At 40.4% G+C, this 23,347-nt stretch overlaps 1 protein-coding gene across 7 annotated transcripts in view; it reads right to left on the reverse strand.

Annotated features, from left to right (window-relative positions):
• MITF (melanocyte inducing transcription factor) overlaps nt 1–23,347 on the reverse strand; it is a 222,271-nt gene that overhangs the window by 92,049 nt on the left and 106,875 nt on the right. For 2 of the 7 annotated variants that reach the window (XM_058678963.1, XM_004581610.4), the window contains exon 1: nt 4,861–5,012. The exons of 4 other annotated variants lie outside the window; for them this stretch is intronic. In XM_058678963.1, coding sequence (XP_058534946.1) covers nt 4,861–4,916 — 56 coding nt within the window. In that variant the 5' untranslated portion in view covers nt 4,917–5,012. Of the gene's footprint in view, nt 1–4,860; nt 5,013–23,347 lie in introns of those variants that run through there. One more of the 7 variants, XM_004581611.3, reaches the window with a different exon arrangement.

Raw genomic sequence — 23,347 nt, forward strand, 5'->3', positions numbered from 1 at the left:
CTGGCTGTTCAAGCTTCCTTTCCCACACTATCCACAAGAAAGAACACATCCTATAAACTAAAATCCACTAAACACATCTACATTAGAATTTGAAATCTTTACTGCTTAACAATTTGGCTCTAATCACCTGGTAATGACTTGAGACTCTCCACATTTATTCAGAACTCTCTAAATCAAAGATCGTCTTGATAGGATTCCCCCAAAAGAGTGGAGAAAAGAATTATACACTGACTGTGCAAAAAGGAAAACATTTGATCTTCAAAAAAATTTATTTAAATCCTTGAAGGCGGGGAAGGAGAGAAAGAGAGAGAAAGGAGAGGGTTAAAGAGAGAGGGAGAGAGAGACCTCCTATCTGCTAGTTGAGTCGTATCAGTCAGGTTTGTGTCAGAAACAAAGCAGGAAACCAGGAATTTAATCCAGGTCTCCATTTGAGTGGCAAGTGTCCAGATACTGGAGCTATCACCTGCTGACCCCACAGTGTACATTAGCTGGAAACTAGGATTAGGAGCAGAGGTGGAATTTGAATCCATACATTCCAATCATGGTACACAGGAATCCAAAGCAGCATCTTAACCATGATGTCAAATATTCACCCAAAGCATTTCTTAATATTGAGTTTATCTCATGATCATTATTTCTATTTTCATCTGCTTCATAAGACACTGTATTATCTTAATGGGATATATGTGTAATATATAAACAAAACAAAAATGTGTTTTAAAAACACTGAACTAGGAACAATAAAATATTTAGAGTTCTCTGACCTCCCCAGTAACTTTTCTCAACACGTTCTAAGTTGGTTATGTCATCACTCTCAATATGCTTCCCATTTCTGCATACTCCAGTTAAAGAGATGTCAATCTCCTACTAGAGGATATTTTAAACTGAGAATCTGAATGTTGCCATTTCCTCATTTCATGACCATGAGTGAGCTCCTTTTCCCATAGCTGCCACTGGTGCCTGGCATGCTCTTAACACTCCATTCCTTTCAAGGAAATGGCCTCTAAGAGCCAGATCACTGAAAGGTAATAAAAGCAGATAAAGTTGAAGGGGCTTTCACTCATGTTTTTTGTCTTTCACATCAGGCTACTTTCCATGACACTGCACTTGAGAATTCTAGCTAATGCTGTCTAACTATGATGCCCCCAATCATATATCCATGGTTGAAAAGGTTCTAAAAAGCCGAGCCCCTGTAAGGTATAAGTAATTAATCGAGCACTATACAATCCTCTACCAAAAGTACTTTAGAAGAAAGAATACTTTAAAAATCTAGAGCTGGGTAGTAATCTAATGATAGAATATGGAAAAGAGTGTGAAGGTGGAAGGTTTTTTTCTTTTCCAATTTTTAAAAGCCATTTTATTTAGGGGTGAGCATTGTGGTGCAGTGGAATAAGCCACTGCTTGCAACGCCAGCATTTCATATGAATGCTCGGTCAAGTACAGGCTCTTCTTATAGCCAGTTCCCTAAGGCAGCAGACGATGGCCCAAGACTTAGGCCTCTATCATCCTTGTGGGAGACCTAGATAAAGTTTGACACAGCCCAGACCAGGCTGTTGTTGCTGCCACCTCCAGATAGAGAAATATAATCCAGGCTTGCCGATCAACCTACTCACACACCTGATCACAGCCACTAACTCAGGAAAGAGCTGCTGCTTTAAGGGATGGTAGAGCAAGATTCAGCATGATGTATCTGACTGAAATAACCAAGGTAAAAATATTCCCTTTGTACTAAGGTTTGCAAAGCTGGCAGAATGTAAATCTGGAAGATCCTACTTCTACTGGAGAAAAGCTTTAGAAACTAGGTGGATTTTATTGGGAACTGAAAGGAGGTACAAAGTTCTGGGGAGAAGGAAGAACCAAAGAAAGTCATGGTTTCAATCACATGCAACACCAAACCCTTCTCAGCTTCTCATGAGCTAAGATGGCTATACATCTAAGTTCCACTAGTGAGATTTAACCAGAAATGCCAGGCAGCACTTCCAGGAAAGCTTTAAAAGATATCTTTATTTGCATGTCAGCCATTGTACTTCCTGTGATATGGCTGCACTGACTGCAATCCCAGGAGCCATGCAGAGCCAGGATTACGAAGCTCAGGCTTCAGGTTTGTAAGTGCCTGGGTTCTTTCTGACCTGGAGAAGCCAGCTTTAGGAGGGCAAAGATCACAGAAGGACAAAACCATCTGCTCAATGGGTACATTTTAGTGTCTCCTAACAAATAGCCCACCTCAGGGAATCAAAAAACACTAAAACATCAATGTTGGAGAAGTTTTAGTGCGACAATTTGCTTGAATTATCCAGTGAAAAAAATACTCTGAACTCTAGGGTTCTGCTATATTTCCTTAGTTTCTTTCATTTAAAAAATCATTTTCTTTTTGAGAGGCAGAGAGCATCATAGAAAAGAATCTTCCATCTACTGGCTCATTCCCCAAACACCTGCAACAGCTAGGTCTAAGTTCATGGCTAGGAATTCCAGCAACCTCTTCCTTGTGAGTGGCAGGGACCAAGTACCCAGTGATCCATAACGCACTGCCTTCCGAGGCGCACTAGCTAGAAGCTGGATCAAAGTAGCATTTGGAATATAGGATGCCAACTTCACAAACACTGTGTCACCAGCCCCTATTTCTTAATTTATATAAATAACTTTCTCACTACAAGAATCCCCAAGTCAGGACAGATCTTACACTCAATGAACATATGTATCAGAATTTTCTTCTCCCTCACACAATGAATCAGACTCAGGTAACCACATGTTGAGAGAGAAATACTGTGGCATCAGGAATAATGATAGACCCTCCAAAACTCAAATTATGGTATACTAACTCAGAAATCTGGGGACAGAAGAAACCAACTCAGTAAAACCAGAGGTAGAAATATTGAGTCACTGAGGACCTTAAGTGAAGAGGCATTGAAAGTAGCAGATATGAGCATATATTCCAGATTAAAATGCCTGGTTAAAATCCCAACATTCTCACTCTTGAGCTACATGACTTGGGTTACATGACATGCCCAAATCTCAATTTTCTAGTCTGCAGTATGTGAGTGCAATAAAGGGCCTCAGCATAGAGCAGCTGTGAGAACAAAACACGCTGATATGGACAAGATGCTTGCAATGATGGCCACAAGCAGCAAGAATAATGATCACAACTTAGGCACTGAGCTTCTGCCTGTGTCTCAATTCCAGACATGTTATCCTTGGAATCTCTTAATATCTCAAAGCCAGTGGCAAGTCATTTTTTCTAAAACTCTAGAAGGTTGATTTTTTTGCTGTGGTATTCTTTTGCTTTCCTAGAGCAAAATACAAAACAAACCATTAATTCACAGTGTGTGCCCTTCTGAAAGAACAGGCACAGGAAAGTTAATGGGCAACAGCTCAGTGAGCATGTTTTCTCAAAAATGCTTGCTAAGAATTTCATTCTGAGACTTTATATGAGAAGCATGCTCCTGAAAAACTCAAAATGATGAATTAATTTGGGTGGAAAGCCAGGATATTGAGCTGCACAAAATGGATAGCTTCAAGGGTTCCTGTACCCATTACCATGCTTAAAATTAATATTAAAAAAATAAAACATGAGTAAGCCACAGAATCATACCTGGAGCACAAAAACAGCAGACATCATCTCCACTACTGTTACCTGATACGGCAGAAATTTAAACATTTCTAGCATCACATAAATATATAAATAGGTATTTATTACCTATTTATAAATAGGTATTTATTATACTCATAAAAGGCTCAATAACTTTTAGAGAGATGATTAAGTAAAGGTTTTAGTGGCACTTAGAATAAAATATCTACACTATCCATGAAAGGAAACTCAAAGACAGAAATAACAGAAGCACAAGAAATTAGCAATCTTTTCAGAATCTTTTAAAAAGGATGGATCTCCTTTAAGGAGTCATGAACTTGAACACACACGGAAATTCATAGGACGTTCTCTTTTTTTGAGAATCAAATTCTAAAAATAGTTCTACATCGAGTATTTTTCCACCATTCAAGCTGTCTTTAAACACACCTTCACAAGCTGCTGAACATAATGCCTTTCTGACTTGATCAAACCTCTCTCATGACCCAGGAACGCTCAGTAAATAATTTTTAAGCTCCAGACGTGGCTTTTGCATAAGCTGATCTGCTTGAATGCCTACTCACTTCAGGACACAGCTTGGAGTATTGTTTTCAGACCTTATCATTTAACAATCAAAATAAATGTTAAGGGGTGGGGGTGGGGGAAACAACTTTCCAATTTTTTTTCTCCAATTCAGCAGTTCTTCAAAACTGCCAATTTCAAACTTGTAGGCAGAAGACCCTGAAGTTTGGATGTTTTGTTTTCCTCTCAAAGGACAAACAAATGCAAATAAGATGTTTATTAATGCAACTTTACTATTCCACAGCCAAAAATAGAAAAGAAAAAAATCTAAAGTGTTCACAATGGGACTTCTTTTTCAAATATTACTGTTTTCCTGAAAGGAAAAAAAATAATTCTTTATTCATAGCAAAGCTGGGTTTCAGTCTATTTTGTAATCATAAACCAAGCTCTACTCTCTCCCAGATTTTTCAATCATTTTTTTTTCCTTTTTGTCATTATTAATTTAAGACAATCAATTTTTAAAAAGAGGGCAGATACTTGGCAGGCATTTCTATCCTCCCACCCCTATCCCAACATACAAATTAGTTGTTGTCGTGCCATATCTTCCACCACAGGTTACAACTGAAGCAGATTAAAGCCACAGACACAAAGTAACAGCTCCAAGATTTTTAATTCCCAATTAAAACCTTTCCTTTTGCTGCCCCTCCCCATGCAAAAAGGAAAAATAAATTGCTCCAGCCAAGTGGTCCCAGGATTATTTCCAGAATCAAACTTACAGATACAAGCTTTCAAAGGAGCATGGCATGAACATCTGAACTCTAAGCGCCTCCATCTTTTTTCCTTTAAGGTGTTCTGCAAGCCCTTGGCGAAGAGTGAAAGTCAAAGTTAGTTCTGGCACCGGCTGTGTCACTAGGGGTGGCTCCTGATAAGGCCCTGGAAACTCCAATCCAAACACAGCTCTCCGCTAGAACGGTGCATGGTGTCTGTCTGTAAAAGCAGACCTGCTTAATCCAGTACCTACTGTACCTGCAGGACAAAAGTGCTGCCTCACACTGCAAAAGGGGCTAAACCCGTGCCCAGCCAGAAACCCAGCCCTGCAGCCCAATGAGCACCTGGGTTGCTGAATGAGCCTTCCCTGGCTCGGGTACCGGTTCAGGCTTGCAGGGGCCGCGTGTTATTAGAGAACTTGAAAGGAGAGGTAATTTCACATACCGGTGAATTTTTAACACTTAATGGAGTTCCAGAATCTAAGACGCAGGTTTAGGGGACTGCCTGCTTGCTGTCCCTTCCAAACTCCTCATCCATCTCTTGCTCTTGTTTTGCATCTGTGCACAAACCTTTTTGGAGCCTGGAAAATGAAGTGCCCTCTTGCTGACAGACTGGAGATCCGACAGCATTCCTCACCCTTAGACCTAAGAGTAAAGCAGGGCATGCTGCCCTTGCTTGGTCCTGATGGAAATAAACTGCAAGTGGCTTCTCTCTGTGGGCACCATCTTTGGGAGCACAATTTGTTAGCTCATACAGAGCTGGGTACTTACAGCCTGTCACCCAGAATGCATGAGTACACACACACACACACACACACACAAGCACACACACAAATACAGAAATACATGTCCCCTGGTCTCCCCAAGAAACTGTTCAACCCATCTGGACAATAAGTAGCTGGACTCCATGCTTAATATATGTTTGCAAGGAAAGAATCTTGATTGAATTTGAACTGTAATGCTGCATCAAGGTGGAGGAATCCACCAGGGGGGAGGGGAGGAGGAGGGGGAAGGGGATTCCCAAAGCCTATGAAACTGTCACATAATGCCAAATATTAATTAAAAATAAATTAAAAAAAAAAGAAATACATGTCCTCAAAACATGCTTTAAAATGCAGACATGACAACATCAATACGATGAAATATGTCAGCAGCTTCTACAGACTCAGGATACCCTGCATCACTATGACAATCTGCACATTTCTTCTCACACACGCAATTCAAAGGTCAGATCAAAGACATCCTGACAGCAGCTAGCTGTGTACCCTGGGCAAATTACTTTGCAGCTTTGGGCATAACATTTGATTGTCAAGGAGAATGACTGAAAACAATTGCCTTGAAAAGCAATGCAATTTCCATAAGCCATCACATATTCAAATTCCATAAGGTAATGAAATTATCTTTTAAAAATTTTTCTCTAGTAATAGGAAATACATAGCCTGTAGTCTTTAGTTACACCATATCTGAACCTGTTCAGACTTTATTTATTTATTTATTCATTTATTCTTTGGTTCAAAAACACAGAGCAACTGCAATACCCCAGTCACCATGTAAACTCTCAGCATTATAGTCTAGTGGGCAACATTTGAAACCATCACATTAATACACAATGAAAAATGGGATGATTGGTCCAGGGAGGAGAGGCACTTGAAACTTAATGATGGGGACTTGGGTTGAGATTGGAGTAAGTGAAGAACAGTCTGGAAGAAGAGTCTCCCAGCACCAGTGACATAGGCATGAAGCTGGCAGTGGCAAATCAGGTAAGGAGACCTCATGGCTGGAGGTCTAGACTGAGGTAAGAGCATGGCACTCCAAAGATTCACTATAGGACCAGGGCCATCTGCACAGGATCCAACAGGGCAAGGAAAGGTCATTGGCTTTGTTCCAGGATGAGGAAGAGGTTTTAAATAGAGGAGCTCAGATCTAAGTTTTTTTAGCAAGGCTTTTCTGGTTGCTAAGTTGAGAACCCTCTGCAAATCAGATAGTAGTTGCAGGCCCGGCGCGGTGGCCTAGCGGCTAAAGTCCTCACCTTGAACGTGCTGGGATCCCATATGGGTGCTGGTTCTAATCCTGGCTGCTCCACTTCCCATCTAGTTCCCTGCTTGTGGCCTGGGAAAGCAGTTGAGAAGGGCCCAAAGCCTTGGGACCCTGCACCCGTGTGGGAGACCTGGAGGAAGTTCCTGGCTCCTGGCTTCGGATTGGCACGGCACCAGCTGTTGTGGTCACTTGGGGGGGGAATCATCAGATGGAAGATCTTCCTTTCTGTCTCTCCTCCTCTCTGTATATCTGACTTTACAATAAAAATAAATAAATAAATCTTTAAAAAACACACAAAAAACCAGACAGTAGTTGCAACAGTCCTGGTAGGAGGTAATGATAGCTCATGAGAGGATGGGGGAAAGGTGCAATGTGGCATGAGAAAAATAGGCAAATTGCTGATGAAATCACTTAATAAAAGGAATAGGATGGGAAATGTCCAGGTATCTGGTAGAGTAACTGTAATCATCAACAACAGTGGTTGGGTACTTTCTCCATGCTAAGAACTTCTCTGAGAACTGGGTAGCCAGATGACTGAGTACAATAGTACATTATTCCATTTGCTAATCTCTCTGCTTCTCTCTGCCTGCTGCTAGCACTAGAAGATAAGAAAGCCAACTGGTTCTTGTGTCAACCAGGTTGGAATCCCATCACTTACTAATTCTGTGATCTTGTACAGTTATTGATTTTCTGCTGGCCCAGTCTCCTCTTCTGAGGAAAGAGATATAACCAGGGGCGTTCCCTCAGGTTATTGCTGGAGTAGTGAGAAAATATGTGTAATGTGTTCAGTATAGTATTTGAAACATAATAAGTGGGAAAGAGTGGGAGAAAATCATAAAGTTAAAGATCAGGAAAAAAAGATTAGGAACTCACTGATTTAGCACCTTTTTAGAAAAAGGATCAAGTCAGATTTTCCTCATCCAGGGCACTATTTATTTTAAGTTACAAGGCACTGGGTAGGTTTTAGAGCTTAAACTCTAATTTATTTCATACCTACACACAAGGAAAATGTGTGCCCTCTATGGACTCTCAAATGTTGACCACAAAACCCAATAATATCCATTCCAACCATCTGGTATAAGGTGATGCCAAATGCCACTGGCATTTCAGCCAATAACTATGCCTGGCTTTTTATTCTGGACAATCCACTTTCCCAAGAAAGGCATCCACTGGCCATTCACATAAGTGTATAAATAAAAGTATCTCAAAGGGCTTGTGTTCAATTAAATTATACTATTTTACAAAGATTTAGATGGCACTAGTATTCTCAGAGGACCTTCTTGAATGCAGAAACAAAATATCTACCATCAAACAGACAAAAGCCTGACTTTCAGGTTCCACCTGCCACCCTCACAGGTTCCACTCCATGTTACATGCTTTTCCCAGTACTCAAATATTTACCTCTCCAGTTGGCAACCACTAAACGTCAGCACAAGTCTTCTGGTACTAGTGACCACGTATGTTTGACAGTTGTGTCTACAGCATGTAGAGTCAATAAAAATAGTTCCCTGTGTATCTTTCTACTATCCAATACACAATATGCACAAAGAACACCAATGCCATAAAATACAGAAAGCAGCATAAAAGTATTACCTGTACTCTAATGCATTTCACATCTAAATTACTACTTTTTATCCCAAACTGCTGCAAATCAATTTCAGTGATCAGGAATCTCACTGATCTTTTAAAAGTCGAACCTTAACTAAAATGGAATTTAACACAATCAACCACTCAAGTGACAGATGGTTTTTTCCTTCGAGATATACCCTGGGCTTTGGAATCCGTACGAAAGTGAAAATTCAATCAGCATTTTGAAAGGGTTAGAGAAGAGATAAAAGGTTTTACTTGATATCCTGTCCAAAATTTAACTGAGGAAAAGTCACTCTTATCACTGCTCAGAATTCTTCTCATTTAATTGGATATAAAATATTTTTTCCTCCAAGTCTCTCCCCACACCAAAGTACACCATTGTCTTGCGTATTTTCCCTTGATAGTTATTATTCTTTTCAGTAAATCCATACTTTTTATTCGCCAACTCCACAACAGTTATCTGCCAGGACTGACAATGACCCCAAAACTACCTCTAGGACAAGTTAGCAAGCCTTTGCCTAGACTTACATTTTTTCATTATGACCCTAGCCAATGGATCCTAAATCTATGTTCTTAACCGAAGCACCTGCGGTAGGGCTAGTGGAATGGCTCAATTGGCTAAGCCTCCAACTACACAGAGTTAGCATTCCATATGGGCACTGGTTCACATCCTGGCTACTCCACTTCCAATCCAGCTCCCTGTTTATTGCCTAGGAAAGCAGCAGAGGATGGCCCAAACCTTGGCGCCATGCACCCACATGGCAGACCTGGAAGAAACTCCTGGCTCCTGGCTTCAGATCAGATCAGCTCTGGCCCTTTTGACCATCTGCAGAGTAAACTAGTAGATGGAAGATCTTTCTGTCTCTTCTTCTTCCTGTAAATCTGCCTTTTCAATAAAGATAAATAAATTTTTAGAAAGAAGAAAGCATCTGGAACTTCCCTATCTAATTCCCCTGAAGAAAGTGTGGAATAGTTTGGAACTATAAAAATCAAACATCTCCCAAAGAAATGAATGTAAGATACTGTCCTGGGTATTGTTCAAAATTCTGTGTTTGAAATGTTTCCTTATTTAGTTATTTATTTGCTGTTGGGAGACGGTTTAGAAGAAAGAGAAAGACAGAGGGGGAGAGGAGAGAAACACTTTCATCCACTGTTTTACTCCCCAGATACAATGGCACTAGGCTGGACCAGAAGCCAGAAACTCCATCCAGGTCTCTCCTGTGGGTGGCAGAAATCCAAGTTCTTTAGCCATCACCACTTTCTCTGGGTCTGCATTAGCAGGAAGTCACAGTCAGGATCAGAGGCAGTACTGAACCCAGGTTTTCCATCAGGGTTTGTGGGTGCCCTAATTAGTGTCTCAGTTGCTAGGCTAAAAGCCTGCCCTGGAATTTCGCAACTTTTGGAACACCTCATAGGAGGCCAATGTAAAAGCCATCACTATAGAATACAATAGACACTGTAACTACATATGATATATTCTACATAATTATCTCTTTACTGGTGACAGGAAACCTAGATTGCAAGCTTCTTGTACTTGTTGAAAGGAGAAGTGACATTATAGTTTAATTCTTCCAAGAAGCCACTTTGTATTACTATGGACACACTTTGAATGTTCAGTGCAAACCTTGTTATCAGGTAATTAGAGAGTACCACAGAGGAGTAGGCATTCACCCAGCAGTAAAGATGCCTGTCCCCTACACTGGCTTCTCACTTCAGCTTCTTGTTCACACATACCCTGGAACCAGTGGTGGTGGCTAAACTAGTAGGGTTTCAGCTACCCATATAGGAGATCTAGTTGAGCTCTCAACTTTGGCTGGCTCAGGCTCAGTCATTGGTGACTATTTGGTGAATATCAGATGGGAACTCTTTTTGTTTGTCTGTCTTTCTCTCTGCCTAAAACAAAATAGCACCAGCACAGTGATAATGCACCTTAAAAAAAGCACTCTAGAATAAGAGCACATCTCTTCTTCTTCCCACATGCCACTATACTCAGGGTCTTGGAGAAGTCAGATGCCACTCAAAAGCTCCTCAACTCAAACATTGATGGCTTGGCCATGCAGATGGAAAGCACTGTTGTCAGAGCTATGGGGAAGATAAAGATGAACATACAGGAGGATCTGCTTTCCAGGGACTCAAAACATAACACTCACATTTGCCTGTGCAAAGGGCAGGCAGGGGAACAGAATGCTGAGGGTCCCTGCCTCCTCTAATAACCCCACCTATGATGGGCTCCTCCTTGGCTAGCATGTGAGGTCATTTCACCTGAAGAGGCATCCTCTCTGACCACCCTTCCTAAAGCAGAAACACTTCTGATTTTCTCTCTTGGCAAGTGTTGTCTTCTTTCTTTCAATAGCACTTAACTCAACTTGTGATTATTTTATTTGCTTTTCGCATTATCTTTTGTCCTTGGACGGCAGGGTCCTTTGTATTCATTTTATTTTCAGTGCCTGGCAAACAGTAAATGTTCAACAAATGTTTGCTGGCTGGCCAAATTGATGAGTCAATGGATAGATAGAAGAAAGGAAAGAAAAATGTATGAATGGGTGATAAATGAAAAAATAATCAGGTAAGGAAGGTTATCTGAAGTATCATTTGAGGATGGCATTTAATTAAGTAGAACATACAATTTAATTTTGTCTGAAGCCTTTTAAAATTTTTACTTTGGAGTCACAAAGAAGAAAAACAAGTTGCCATACACTGATTCACTCCCCAAAATGCATGCAATGGCTGGGGCTGGGCCAGGGCCAACGTCAGGAACTGGGAAACACATCCAGATTTCCCATGCAGTTGGCAGAAGCCCAATTATCTAAGCCATCACTGCTGTCACCGAGGGTCTGAACTATCAAAAAGCTCAAGTCAGAAGGAAGAACCATGAATGGAACCCAGATATTCCAGTGTGAGGAGCAGGCATCCTAACCACTAGACTTACGGAAAAAGCATTTGGGTACAAAGTTACAAGGAACTGGTCCAGCAATTCTAATTTGAAACTATCACAGCATGACTGAAGGAAAGTTTGAATGACTGTGTATCTTTAGAAATAACTGTTCAGCACAGCTCAATCACGTTTATCTCCTTAATCTTGTGTCTATTTTTTTCCTCTACAAAGAACAGATCTCCCTGTAACAATGATATTACAACATCCTCTGAAAAGACAACTCATTGTACCTGGCACCCAAAGAAGCCCTTCAAGGTTGAAAAGGGAAATCTGTAAGAGATCAATATTAAGAAAGGAGTATTTAGTGCTTACCGAAAACACCCAGAAAGAAAATTTAATGTTCTTCCAACTGTGTAGGAAAAAAAAAATTTATCCTGAGAATAAAAATGCAATCTACAATCTAGAAAAAGGAATTTCACATTCTGCCTATCCTGAATTTTTGAGTAATGAATGACATATATACAATGCTAGCGTGGCTCTCTTTTTTCCTATAATAATAATTACAACAGATTATTCCTCTACCTTGAGCTCTTTTACTTTGGCTTCACTTCAAAAGAAATTTTTTTCCAGCATTAAAGGTGCTGCAGGGCTTTTGTTGTTATCTAAAAAAGGTAACTGATATTTACAATAAACAGAGCACAATCTGTAATGTAAGCCAAGTAGGTGAGAAAACACAGAGCTGCACAGTGAAACACTGACGAGATAATGCTACATTGATAATCTTTTTTTTTAAAATATTTTATTATTATTGGAAAGCCGGATATACAGAGAGGAGGAGAGACAGGAAGATCTTTCGTCTGATGATTCACTCCCCAAGAGAGCCGCAATGGCTGCTGCGCACCGATCCGAAGCCGGGAACCAGGAACCTCTTCCAGGTCTCCCACGTGGGTGCAGGGTCCCAAGGCTTTGGGCTGTCCTCAACTGCTTTCCCAGGCCACAAGCAGGGAGCTGGATGGGAAGTGGAGCTTCCAGGATTAGAACCGGCGCCCATATGGGATCCCGGGGCGTTCAAGACCAGGACCTTAGCCGCTAGACCACGCTGCTGGGCCCCAACATTGATAATCTTTTGAAATGAAAAACTTGGTAAAAAGGCAATTTACTTTCTTATCAAAGTAAATAAACTGAAAAAGATAAGGCAGCCGCCATTATAGGGGACCAAAGTTACTCTCGCAACATGACACTGCAATAAATATAACCTTCCACTTAGAAACTGGAAAATCATGACGCTTTTCTCCAACTCCTCTGGCTTGTTTTAAAAGAAAAATGTGTTGGGGCCAGCGTCCTGGCACAGTGAGTTAAGCCACTGCCAATGACGCCAGTATCCCATATGAGCACCACTTTGAGGATCTGGTTGCTCCACTTCCAATCTAGCATCCTACTAATGCACTTGGGAAAGCAGAAAAAGATGGTCTAGAAGCTTCGGCCTCTTCCAGTGACTTGTGAGACCCAATGGAGTTCCAAACTCTTGGCCCAGTGCTGGCCGTTGTGGACATTTGGAAAGTGAACATTTGGAAAGTGGATGTAAGATTAATTTATTTCTAATTCTACCTTTCAAATAAATAAGCCTCCTAAAAAAGTGTATTCCTCTTATACCTGTAATATATTTTTCAAAGAAAAAAAATATAGACCGAAGAGTAGAAAACAATATGGTGTATCTCTGTCTGTCTTATAACGGTCTTGGACAGCTAGCCAGGGAAACTACCACCATCACGATCATTGTGATGCCAATCCTGTTCTTTCTGCGAGTCAGAGTCCAAATAATGCAATATGTAAAACAGCAAAACACTAGGCTGTTCCAAGGACCCTCCCCTGGATACTGCGGCTGAGGTCTTGAATGCTAAGAAAGGGAAAATCATGCTCCCCTTCCTTCCATCTCTGAATGAAATTCCAGGCCCTCAGCAGCTCAGAAAAGCACCTACATCTCATATGGCTGCAAAGGGGACTGAGATAAGGAAGAAGGAAATAATTTCTTATCTGGATTTTCTAGTCTATGCATGCAAGTTAAACATTTGTATCCCCAAAGTGAGTTGAAGGTACAACTGTCCTATATACAAATATGCTTTACAGAAGGTAGTGGGAAAGCACTGTGGTGTGACGATCCCCATATTCAATGGATTTTAGTAAGAATGCGGGGCAGTGATTTCAACCAGCGTGCAGAACTGGGAACAGCCCACTCACGGTTTTACTAATGCATAAATAACTGCCACATCCCTCCCACGAATATAAATCTAGCACCATTTTTCCAACTGGAGGTAGCACAGTGGGGTGAGTCAACATAGAGAAATACTCTCCAACCCACTCCCACACACCACTCTGTTGATATCCTAGCTTTACCATGGCCAAGCCATTTAACTTCTGAGCCTCAAGACTGCATCAATAAAATGGGGGTGTAAATAATTACCCATTTCATAGATTAACACGATGATTATATGAAGCAAACTATAAAAAGTCTACAGCTCAGCACATTAAAAATAGGGCTCAATCAATGTTATGCAATGAACGAGGACTCTTATCTCAGAATACAGCAAAGGTAATGAAAAATCAGCCTGCAGCCCTCACAGAACTGCAAGTTCTAGGGCAAATAACCATCATTTCATAGAGATAATGGCCAACATGTTTTGGAAACTTGATACCTGAAGAGCCTATACAAATCTGAAATACATGTAAGTTCAAAAAACATACAGATAAGCTTGTGAATAGTACATTCCCAATGAGTAACTGAATACGTAGATGTCAGTGATTTTGATGACTTGGAGTTTAGACAACTAGGCCATGTTAATATTCATTTGAACTACAAACAAAATTCTAGTGTGCACAATCTTCTGCTTTGACTCAAGGTGTCCAATATCTTTTTAACTTACAGTGTTATTGTATAAACATACCTAGATGTCAGATAGGAAATCATGTAGGTCATAAAAACAACTGTAACAAATCAAACTTCTTTGGCTCAGCAGATTATCCTAAGTTAAATTTACATTAATTTCCCAAACTTTCAGAGCATTTCAAGCACTCACTCTTACACTAATGACATCCTGTTTCATTTATGCTACACAAACAGGATTTAAAATGAGAAAATAATATTTGCACAAAAATCCTTCCTGGCTGTTGATTACATCAAATCAATCATAATAAACTCCATACATATTAATCTTCTGTATCCAATTCACACTCTAGGGAGTCTTGTCTGTAATCAAAGTATACATTTATGTTGATAATAAAATGTTAGGTAATCAATATTTTAAATTAATAGCAAGCATTGTCTCAATTAATATTGCCATAAGGCTTCAGAAAGGAAAAACTCCAATTTTACTTTAAAAAGAAAATCAAGGGGGCCCGGCGGCGTGGCCTAGCAGCTAAAGTCCTCACCTTGAACGCCCCGGGATCCCATATGGGTGCCAGTTCTGGTCCCGGCAGCTCCACTTCCCATCCAGCTCCCTGCTTGTGGCCTGGGAAAGCGGTTGAGGACGGCCCAATGCCTTGGGACCCTGCACCCACGTGGGGGACCCGGAGGAGGTTCCAGGTTCCCGGCTTCGGATCGGCATGCATCGGCCCGTTGCGGCTCACATGGGGAGTGAATCATCGGACGGAAGATCTTCCTCTCTGTCTCTCCTCCTCTCTGTATATCTGACTTTGTAATAAAAATAAATCTTTAACAAAAAAAAAAAAAAAAAAGAAAATCAAGGGCCCGGCGGCGTGGCCTAACAGCTTGAGTCCTCGCCTTGAACGCCCCGGGATCCCATGTGGGCACCGGTTCTGGTCCCGGCAGCTCCACTTCCCATCCAGCTCCCTGCTTGTGGCCTGGGAAAGCAGTCGAGGATGGCCCAAAGCTTTGGGACCCTGCACCCGCGTGGGAGACCTGGAGGAGATTCCTGGTTCCCGGCTTCGGATCGGCACGCACCAGCCGTTGCGGCTCACTTGGGGAGTGAATCATCGGATGGAAGATCTTCCTCTCTGTCTCTCCTCCTCTCTGTATATCTGACTTTGTAATTAAAAAAAAAAAAAAAAAGATAATAATTAAAAAAAAAAGCCATGTACCTAAAAAAAATTACATAACTTTAACAAAGTCACTGTACTGTTTTAACATTCATTCACTAAGTATCTGTCAGGAATTACAAGTGGGGCTGGTAATAGAGTACAGAGAATTAAAAACTCTACAATCAAAGATTCTAACACAAAACAAAGTTCAGGGCCCAGCATGGTATCCCTGTGGCTAAAGTCTTCACCTTGCACGAGCCAGGATCCCATATGGGTGCCAGTTCTAATCCTGATGGCCCCACTTCCCATCCAGCTCTCCGCTTGTGGCCTGGGAAAGCAGTCAAGGACAGCCCAAGGCTTTGGGGCCCTGCACCTGCGTGGGAGACCCAGAAGCAGCTTCGGGCTCCTGGTGTCGGACTGGTTCAGCTCCAGCCAATGAGGCCACTTGGGGAGTGAATCAATGGATGGAAGATCTTTCTCTCTGCATATCTCACTTTTCAATAAAAATAAAATGAATACATAAAATACAAAGTTCATTTTAACAATGGTGAACAAAACCACGAATAAAAGATCAAAGAATGAAAATATCCCCATTGACACTCATTCAAGAAATATTTGTTGAATACATACTATGTCTCAGGCACTGTTCAATATGCTTAAGATACATCAGTAATGTATAATGGACCCATATTCTTAAGAGAGAAATGTTTTGCAGTAACTGTAAACAGACAATCTTAAGATCAGACGCGATTATAAGCTGTTAATACCATCAACGATAATGTTTCCATGAACAAACATGTTGGTTTCAAATACTGGATTAAGGGTCAGTGTGCTTTTGCTTCCTAGTAGTGTAGCAGGCAGAAAATTTGAAAGGACAACAATATTTTTTTTTCAAAAAGTGAGATCGTGTCTCATTTTTCAAGAGAAGAGAGAGAGGAAAGAAGAGACAGGGAGAACTCTTCATCAGACTGTCATACTGTGCTTTATATTTGAAAAGCACCCCTCACATTACTTGACATATTTTTACTTCAAGAAACTGAAGGGCAGAGAGTGAGGTAACTTGCTCAGTGTCAAGATGGGAATTGGCTGCTGATCTGGGATCGAATCCTCCTGAGACCAAGTCTTTATTACTGTCAGTAGCAAGCATGTGTAAGTGACCCAAAGGGCTCAGAAGCAAACTGGTTCTAAAATTAGAAACTTGCTTTGGCATTACCTCCACTCCAAGCGCCATACTAGATTCTGCATTCCACACAGACATAGGCTATATCTGCTTCATTTTACTTGATCTCTTAACCACACACAATTTCCAGACACAAAGACACTCAGCAACGATTCATCCATGGGTTAAGTGATTAATTAACCAGCTATAGTGTTTTTCTGACCATGATTTGTTTCCAAAAAATCGCAAACTCTAGAAAGGAAGATTCTTCAGGATATTTATACCAATCCTGAGTCAAATTAATGGCATCTACTGCGAAGAAGCAAAAAGAAGGTTTGTCCTTAAGCAAGTTAATATGCTTGGAAAAGAGATTTTAAAAATAAAATTATAAGGAAGGGGAAAGAGTAACTCAACACATCAGCACAATTTACACTTGTTCACGAGAGAAGAAAGGAAGTAAATTAGAGCAACCACTATGGAAAACAATATGGACATTTTCTTTAAAAAAAAAACCAAGCTAGAAGATCATATGATTCATCAATTCCACTCTGGGAATCCCTCCAAAAGACATGAACTCACTGTATCTAACAGATACTAACTCCACCATGTTTATAGCCATACTCTTCAGAAGAGCCAAAAACACAATCAACCAAAGTGATCACCCAAAGAATCATAAATAAGACAAAACAAAAACACACAATGCAATATTACTCAGTGACTAAAAAATGAAATTCCATCATTTGCAGCAAAATGGTTTGAACTGTAGGGCACCACCTCAGATGAAATAAGCCTGACCCCAAAAGACAAATACTGCATGTTCTCCATTATAAGTGGGAGCTAAAATTAAAAAGGAAGAAATGTCCACGTGTATCAATTTTGTAAATATTGTGTCTTGTCAAACTTTAAAGAAAATGCTTTTTCTAGATGTATAAAATAAGTTCTCAGAAAAGAATGATTTAAAAAAATAGTCTTTCTAGGAAAAGCAAGGTATTTGGAAATCTGACGTGAATCATGGACTGTTTGGCCAAGATTGTAAATCTTGAACAAAATTTCCCAAAGAATGGAATATAAGATGATTTCGAATAGACCCACGGACTCCACACTAAATAAGCATGGAATCACACAGTGAGAAAGGCCCTTTCAAATGTCTTTCATCTGGGGGAAAAGTCTCTGCTTGATGCTAATATGAATCTCTCAACACTTGCCCTTTGTACAAAACAGCGCAGATCTCAGGTTCCCATTCCAGACAAAGAACCTAAATGATGTTCTTCCTATTTTATCAATGTACACATTCTTGTGGCTTCCACATATAATATCTCCTTTAAAAACAAATTCATATTTTAAGTTTCATGTCCTGTCTATGGGCACAAGAAAACAGCTACAATGTGGGAAACACATTCATTTAGAGAAATCAAGAAGGTGCCAAAATTCTTTAGGGCAAATAAGATTAAACATTGTCCAGAAATAGTGGCCTGTCCCACTGTAGTGAGACACTAACAGCTACAAAGAATTTCATGCTGATAAAGAAAACCACGCAAGGTTCTGAAATCACAGTAGGCTAGCCCCACCCCAATTTCTCACTAACTGTGGAAAATGAGCATGACACTTAGCTATGGCTCCATGCAGGAAACAAGGACCATGGCCAAGTAGGACTAAGAATACCACAAGCGAGGTGGCATTCCATGAACTGCATTTGTGGATGGTGCCTGCAAACAAGACCTCTGTCCAGAAGGGGAAAAACAAAACACAAGACAAGGCCATTAGAACAAAATGTCTGGCGTGCTGGAGGTGGATGTTTCAACAGACTTCCCTAAGACTGAGAAAATCACTGTGACTTGTGTCACACACTGAGCTCATAGGCCATTTTCCCCCTAATTTCATAATGAAGCGCTGGAAAGTGCCTAGTGTCTATTTCCCCCCTGTTATACTTGTATAATATTTTCATACACTAGATGGAGCCAACTTGATAGTGTTTTTGGATTTATGGACAGGTTTCATGCTGTATGTTTTAAAAGTATCCTATTCAGAGTTATGGAAGCATTGTATGCTACTTAAATATATTTTAATTTAAATGCTCCAATTTTTCATCTAAAAGGTATTAATGTCCTATTATTTTATATAATTAGATATATTTTTCTTCACTTTCAAGCCCAAATTAAAAAGTATCAATAATATTATAAAAATGCTTATTTCAAGTATGAAGTTGCATAAATCATTGGCATTTTAAATTTTGGCTTATTATTATGTATTTATCATAGTTTTTAAATTGACAATTTCACAAAAGGCAGGCTTTTGAGGGTAGAGGGATTGGCAATTTGTAAATGCAATGAGCATAAATGTCTCCTACACCTACGAAGATTGCCTTTAGGCTAGAAGGGAGGGTAAGGCAAACAGAAGCCCAGGAAAGAAGAACCTAAACTCTTGGTCCCTGAGGTTACAGAAACAAGCCCAGGGATGCACTTGCAATACCAAAAAGCTGACCTAAGGATCAGGAAAGACTACTGCCAAGGACAAAATGAAAAGCTGCTGTCCACGGTCACTGACTTGGGGCTGGGATGTAGCTGCAGGATAGTACCAGGAGGGTCACAGCCACAGTTCTCTCTAGATCAGTATGCAGCACAACGTCTCATAACCAGTGCCTCTCAGTCATAGATTTTGTCCTCGTGGGATCCCTGAAAATGTCTGGAGACATTTTTGGATTTTACAAATCGGGAGGTGGGTTCTACTGGCATCAGGTGAATAAATACTAGGATGCACAGTACAGGGCCCTCAAAAACTGAGTATCTTACCCCAAAAGTCATGAGTGCCTAGGTTGGGGCCTGTACTAGTGGCACAACAGGCAAGGGGCTACCTGCAAAGTGTGGTACAATACTATATGCAAAATACTGTATGAACACCACTCAAGTCATAATTGATCCACTTCCAAATCAGCTCCCTGCTAATGTACCTGAGAAGGCTGTGGAAGCTGGATCAAAAACTTCCATGCAAGAACAAAATGGACTTTCAGGCTCCTGGCTCCAGTCTAGTTCGGACCATCAGATGGAATACTCTCCCATCCTTTCCTCTCTTGAACTCTGCCTTTTAAACAAATAAAAAAAAAAAAAAAGTGGTATCCAGACCTCTCTGACAGGCTGCTAATCCCACTGGTGAGTACTTGAAAAAAACCCACAATGGTGATTAATGGAATGAGGAAGATACAACCAAAGATGAGACTTCCAAAGCACAGAAAGAATACAAGGAGTACAAACATGTGGTTATTCATTTTATTGTCCTTTATTAAACAAATGGGCTATGGACATTTTTTTTCTCTGCTATATGTTTAGTAGTTTAAAAATTTAAAAATTAAGGGGAAGGGTCAGTGTTGTGGTACAGCAGGAAAAGCTGCTCCCTACAATGTTGACATCCCACTGGAGTGTCAGTTTGTGTCCTGGCTGATTCACTTCTGATCCAGACCCTAATAGTGGCTGGGAAAATGATCCATGTCCCTGGGCCTTTATTACCTATGTGGGAGATGCTGATGAAGCACCTGGCTCCCAATCACTGCAGTCATCTGGGGAGTGCTCCAGTGGATGGAAGATCTCACTGTATCTCTCCTTATCTCCTTGTTAACTCTACTTTTAATCAAATAAATGAAAAAAAATCTTAAAAAGAAGATACATCATCATTTAAAAAAAGTAAGAGGAGTGAAGAAACAGAGAAAAACGGTAGAAGTCCTCTTTTCAGGACATCAAGAAGGGTCACAGTGACATCTGACAAGACCAGCTAAGGTACAACCAGGGTCAGAGGTATCTCTTACTCTTCCTTCCCCTCGCTCTCCACTGGACAGCCACTGATCACATCTTATCTATCAGGCACCACACTGCATCTTCTCTGTCCCTGAGCTATTCTGGTATGGTTCAGATCAGGCCCGGGCTGCTCAATTGTTCTGCCAACTTCCTCAAAACAGCTACTACTAGATAGCCACTCCAAACCAGACTTTTACTCTTTTCACATCACAAGTCCTTTATAAAAATTAATGGTTCATCAATATACAACAAATGAATGTCAAGAGTTTCTTTAGACAATCAAGGACCAACTTATTTTCGCAGTTTCATCTGCCATGATTTCTATCAATATAAACAACTTACTCGTTCTCTAACTCTGACCATACACTCTCACTTTGGCTGTTCTTTTTCCAGGAGTACCCTCCATATACTCACTGACCCTTTTCATCAAAACACGGAGACATTCTTCAGAGAAGTGGAAAAGATGCATGGCCAAATGCTGCTGAGGAATGGGAAAATCCAGAACACTGAGGCACTGCTGATTGAGAGGGTGTGTGCCTTACAACCCAGTAATTCCACTTCTTGGTACATACCAAAAAGAAATGTTTATGCATATCAACCAAAAAGCAGACAGCAATGTTTGTGGCAGCACTGCCCCTAACTGTGCAAAGCTGTCAGCAAGCCAAATGCCCATCAACACGAGAATAAATGCTGCTGCTGATCACACAGTGGAATATTCTGTGAGAATGAATGTCTCGATACAAAAATGACACAGTCAATCTCGTGGACACATTGTGATGCTAGGGAATCCAGATGTGATTGTACATGCAAGATATTTGAAGAGCCTAGAGTTCTACATCTGTGGAGTTGGAAGTCAGCATAGTGATCGTACACTGGGAGGAGATACAAGGGTGCTAGCAATGCTGTCTTGTAGACTGGGTACTTGTTACTTGGTGAAAATTCATCGGGTAATATGTTAAGATTTATATTCTTCTCTGTAGGGATATTTCACTTCGGTTAAAAGTTCACTGAAAAAATACTTTCAAAACTTCGTTCTCCAAGATTACTATCAATAACAAAAAAATAAATGGTATACACTAAAAAAAAATACTGGAAAAGCATGTCAGCAATTTTCTGCCTAATGTCAATGCAATCTACTCACATTTACTTTAAATAGATTTAAGATGTTTCTGTACTTAGTGTACATGAAGGGCAGCGTTCAGAAGCATCCAACCAAAGCATCTTTCTAGAGACTCCTTCATGCCAATGGGACTTTTGTGGCCAGACTACATCTCCATCTACAAAAAGGATTTCCCTCACTGCTGCATAAATAAGTGATGACACTTGGGCATGCTCTGTCTTTTACCGATCTCCTGTATTCATACACAATACAGAATGGATGGTGAATGACATGCCCCACACTCCAGCAGCACCAAGAACATGCTAGTGAAGGCGCTATGTTGACACCTATGCATTTTTTTCTGTTTATTCAAACACAAAAAGCATATGTCCAAATCCTCAGGGGCAGAGAGCCCAATCACAAAATTTCCATAAGCTGGCATTTCAGGCGCTGCTATCTGTGGAGTCTCAGTCACTATATGTCCAGGGTCAAGGCCATGGAGAAAGGAAAGAGCCAGGAACAACATTTCAGGGAGATAGCTGCATTGCACCTGCCACCATGGCTGATAACAGCACATTGATCCTTACCCGAGTCCTTAAAAACGGCACAAAAACTCTGTGCGTTGGAAAGGTTAGTTTCCCTGATAGTCTTTAGGACAGTCATGATATCTGCATCCTTTGTTCCCTTTCAGAGATACATTAAAATATCAGCTAATTATGAAATGTATAGGATATGTTCACATACTAAGCATTTTATGTTCAGTGCTTTATTTTAATCTTTCATAATAACCTTCTACCTGTAATATTATACAGGGGGCTTGAAAATATTGATGAAAAATTCACTTAAATCCCCTCATTATGAGGCTTTGAGAGATTACATCACTTGATGAAGGGTCTGCAAAGAAGGAATTCAGGCCATGGCACAATGAATCATCAAAGCCTATATTCGAAGTCACAGACTATGCCACCCAAATATATTTGTTTATGCAAATATTCAAAATACACTCTATATCTTCCCAGGAGCACAAATGTGGATAAGATATGATTCTTTTCTCTAGGTACTCATTACTTGTGCAAGAGTAAAGAATCTATATACAACAGTACCTTAAATGTTTTGGTGCGATACTTCCCTGAGACTTGCATTAAAACTATAGAAGGAAAAACACATGCAAACAAACACAGTCAAAACTCAACTGTATCCAGGTCAGGGATCTCTGGAATACTTCATGTGATTGACTATAAGATGCTCACAGTTTTGATTAAGACAGGAATAAAGGATTGTGAAAAGTCAAAGGAGAAACCCTAAGGCAAACAAGTTGGAAGCTGGAGACACAGGCACCAGGCAAAGGAGAGATGCAGAGAAAGTAGGTGGAGGGACAAGGCCTAAAGAGGAAAGAGCAGGGAAGCAGGGAAATGGTTAAGCGGACACTGAAATGTTAAGGCGTGAGGCTGCTGCTTCTACAAAGGACAGTGTAAAACTAAAGTTACCAGAGACCAGGCTTTAGCGTCAGAAGAAGCTACTTAGCTTCTCCTTCTCTCATCAGCTATGCATCCAAGCGACAGTGACTCAACCTACCAAGCATCTTCATTTTCATCTGTTTAAAAAACGGGTATTAAAAACTGTCTTATCTTCACTACTATTGAGATAAAACATAGAATAATGCATGTCATGCATCTGACAAAGAACCTCAAATGTAAGCATTTGGAATGTTGCAGTCATCATTAACAGCATTATCACTATCAAAGCTGCTATCATTGTTACCACTGTCACAATCACCATGGCTTGACGCTGATGACACCAACAAAAGAATTCCTCTGAAGAGACATATAACCGAAATCCTTGTTTTATGTTTGGGACATTCTTAGAAACATCACAAACTGAAGAAATATATTTGGCCAGATGAAATATCAGTGTAA

The sequence above is a fragment of the Ochotona princeps genome, chromosome 21 (assembly GCF_030435755.1).
Source record: "Ochotona princeps isolate mOchPri1 chromosome 21, mOchPri1.hap1, whole genome shotgun sequence".
Taxonomy (NCBI): domain Eukaryota; kingdom Metazoa; phylum Chordata; class Mammalia; order Lagomorpha; family Ochotonidae; genus Ochotona; species Ochotona princeps.